The sequence below is a fragment of the Sphaeroforma arctica genome (genome assembly GCF_001186125.1).
Source record: "Sphaeroforma arctica JP610 unplaced genomic scaffold supercont1.2151, whole genome shotgun sequence".
Taxonomy (NCBI): Eukaryota; class Ichthyosporea; order Ichthyophonida; genus Sphaeroforma; species Sphaeroforma arctica.
This window is the reverse complement of record NW_014038407.1, coordinates 3,340-7,206: the sequence shown is the minus strand read 5'-3', so window position 1 is coordinate 7,206 and position 3,867 is coordinate 3,340. Positions and strand designations below refer to the sequence as shown.

Sequence of the window (3,867 nt, the reverse complement as noted above, 5' to 3'; positions counted from 1 at the left end):
TTGTTAGATTGATTCTTTTTGTTGTATTGGAGCTCACCTTTGATAATACAGTCTGTTTATATGTTTTCTTCTTCTTACCAACAGTGAGCTTATCTATTGTCACACTAGATACTCCTTTCATACCAGACGATACATCCTGCTTGGGCGTCGACTGTGGTTTCGATTCGCCTGGTTCACTCGTTGTAGGTGCGTTTTGTGTCAATTCGTCTGGCTCTGTCTGTCTGTTATTAGTGAAACCAGACTCTCACATGTCATTCGGAGGCTGGCATTTATCTGTAGGCAGGCAGTATCCGAATGAATTTGAGCTATACCCCTCACCAAGATGCACGCCACAAAAGGCATGCATACCTCGATCGCAACCAGCACATTTGTGTACACCACCCACTGGGTGCGTTGTAGTGCATCATTTCATACAACAGCGTTCACCACTAGAAGTGTCTCCCATCAGGATCTATTGTAGTACATACTATAGTGTATGTATTATAGATAAAGCTACAGTCAAGCTGAGGTGAAAGGTGAAATATTTACACATGAAAACCTCTAAGAGCTGGCTGCAGAACCGGCCTAAAAAGACCTGACTCATATATAGGGGGTTGGCCAAAATAAAAATTGGACATATAAAGAGGTAGACACCTTAATGAGGTGGACATATAAAGAGGTATGACAGCACTGTTCATAGAAGTAATAAATAAATTGAAAACAAGGACATATATTTTTCCCAGACCCCCCAGAGAATTATGAAATATGTATTATCAATAATAAATAATCTGAAACAAGAAGGGCTGCGACTTGAATTTGAAAACTGATTGTCCGAGCTGTCTCGGATACAAACTGCCTTCTGGAGGCGTGTCTATAGATAAAATCAACAATCACTTCATAGCCTGCTTATAAAGTACACTTCCGAGATCCATTACCGTAGGTCGAATCACCTGTGAAGTATAAAGTCGACTTCAAAGGGGTTGTTAGTAGTTTTTTAACACATACATATAAACTAAATATTATTATTCGAATCGACACCATGGCATTGGCAAGCACGAAGGATATGGTTGTGTACGGTTGCTTCTGTGCTATCTTCATCATCACAATACCTCTATTCTTCTACCGAAGACGATACACATTGATCTCAGAGCGAACGCCATATCTAGTATTGTGGATGCAGGTGCCTCTGTTTGGGATCATGACTATTCTGTGCCTGCTGTACAATACATTGATTCCCAACTCAGTAGCCTATTGTGCCACCATCTTGATACTGTGCCTGCAAACGCTATTCCTGTGCTCAATAACTGCACGCATAGCGAACGTCGCCATCAAATCAATCCAACAGCAACACATTAAAAGTCTCCTACGTGAAAAGGTGCCGTTGCTACGCATACCCAATGACACGGGGAATCCAGACAGTAATCATTCTGAGTGCTTGTCTGTGGGCAGTGGCAGCGGTAAGGGTGGCACAGTGCAATATCTGTGGTGGCACTCAGCATATCTCACGAAATTCGGAAGGTATCAGAAATTCAAGCACACTTTCGGAATCTACGCGCTGATATGTATGCCTTGGTTCGTAGCCCTGACCATTATCTTCGCTGTGAATGTGCCTAATGCGGGCGATGCAGTACTTAATGAATCTTTGTTCTGGTACAGAGTGTCCATCTGCACCACGCAGATCAGCTTAGTATTGTTGGTGTTCCCCCTGGTAGTAGTGGATATCTTCTTCTTAACTATTGAGATCAGTATAGTAGCTCTTATTCTATTGGGCGATGCCGTGGTTCTCCTGGCCTGTCGGTATGTGCCCCCTGAACCCTCGCAAGTACTGGAAGCAAATATGTGTTCGCACTATGTATATGGCTGCTTGTTCACTGTTCATATACTGACTATTCTGGTGCCTGCGCTGTTGACCTTCATCCCCGTCATGCGCACCCAACGCGTGCTGCTGCAGGCGGACATGGGACTGGCTGAAGAAAGTTCTGGCGATCGCGTTGTTCAGCAAAAAAAAAGGTTGCTAAGGACAAGCGCACATCTCTAGACACAACCACTGGCGAAATCGACGCAGATGATACTGCTGAGACGGCAGATACGCAAGAAGACGACACTGCGGAATACCCAGCTGACCAATCTTTGCCTTTGGCTGTGGTTCTGGTAAACAGACCTCTGACCACCATGTTCTACAAACATCTGAGACGCGAGTACGCGACCGAGAACTTCCTATTTTTGCTATCTATCAACAGATTCCGTTCTAGATTCAGTGAAAAGAGACGCATGTCGAACAGATCCATGGGCAAGATCTCCAGTCAGAGCACTGGGTCTGATCTGGGGCGGCTAACTGACAGTTCCAATGACGTTGCTAAGGTGGTTGAGCAAGTGTTTGTGGACACCTCAGCGGAGAAGGGTGCAAGCAAGCACAAGAGTATCAAGAACAAGGACAAAACCAAGAATAAATACAGTAATGGGAGTATGGGCTTGGCTGTGGCAGAAAGACCTGCACTGCTACAAGTGAACGAGATTGTGTGTGTAGAAGCCATGCCTGCGAATGTGAGCACGAATAGTGCTATGCAGTTTAAGATAGATGTAGCTGAGGTTGCTGAGCGCATCCACCAGCGCTTCATCCAGCCGTCCGCTGAGTTCCAGGTCAATCTGACCTATGGGTGTGTGGCCAATATCGAACGATTACTGGAGTTGGACGACTGCTTCGCGACAATGTTCGATGAAGCGGCGCGTCATGTGTCCCGTTTATTGGAACTGGACTCCATGCCCCGTTTCCAAAAATTACATGGCAAGGCCATTTATAAGGCATTGGATGGCGCTATAGGAAACACCAAAGTGTGACCAAATTAGATGCAGATGCCGAGGATAGGGAGAACAAAAAAAAAGGAGATTCTGTGGAAATCACTATTTACTATGAAAATTAGGTTAATCCTGCGAACCCAGATATGCAATTGATGGTAACTTTTGAGCTGGTGCAATCTGTGGTAATGGTATATCTGTAACGACCGAGTTCAACTAATGAGAATTGTAGTGTTCAAGGTATACATGTTACTGAGGATTTGCGCACGTGCGATGAAAGTGCAGCGGATCTGTGCCTATACATACTCACTCGATCACCCACAGGCCATATAAATACGAACATACACATAATATACATACATCCAAATTATCATACACATTCTCACACTGTCACGCACACGAACAACAAACTCTCCTGACAGACTTGCATATATACTAAAACCCTCGGCACAGAATTGAGTGACAAAACGGGAACAGCACGAATAATAACCAGGAGATATAACCCTCAGTAGTAGCTATGTAGGTTGCCCTATTGTCGGCAATAAGCAGGGTGTAGTGAACACTTATAAAATATTCACTTACTCATGCTTTGAATAGCATGGTACGAACTTTCACATTGTTAAAAATAGCATGTAGTGAACAAACACTTAAGCATAAGAAGCATACGCAAAATATGCATAGGTCCAGCACTCACTAAGAGCAGATCTACGATGTATCATCCATTGGTGTATGCTACATTGATTTTGAAACAGGATTGGGTAGAAGACACATCAGTTTATGCGATGCTAAGAGAAACGCAAAACTATTTTCAGGCATCTAGGAGCATATTAAAATAAAGACTCGAAATGGGCGATGTGAACGCTTAAATTTTTATAGCCGTGTGAAAGAAAGATATGAGGATAATACTATTTGGTATCAGATAAGAAGTGCTGCACCAGCTGTCTTGGCAGTTTATGATGTGTGAGTTTGTATCATTAGCGAATATATGTCAAATCGTGACGATCGCTTGCTGCGTACAAGGTATTCCAACCTTCCGGATAGCCGCGCTGGTATTTCCACCTTTAATCTCGAAATATAGCGATGCACGGGGAT

The 3,867-nt window shown here is 43.7% G+C and overlaps 1 protein-coding gene across 1 annotated transcript; it reads left to right on the top strand.

Moving 5' to 3' along the window:
- Positions 1-1,018: 1,018 nt before the first annotated feature.
- SARC_12217 (hypothetical protein) lies at positions 1,019-2,978 on the top strand (the record flags this gene model as incomplete). The annotated part of the gene is made up of 2 exons (XM_014293681.1): positions 1,019-1,955; positions 2,018-2,978. 2 exons carry the CDS (start codon positions 1,019-1,021, stop codon positions 2,815-2,817), a joined length of 1,737 nt encoding a protein of 578 aa, XP_014149156.1. The 3' UTR covers positions 2,818-2,978.
- Positions 2,979-3,867: the final 889 nt, after the last annotated feature.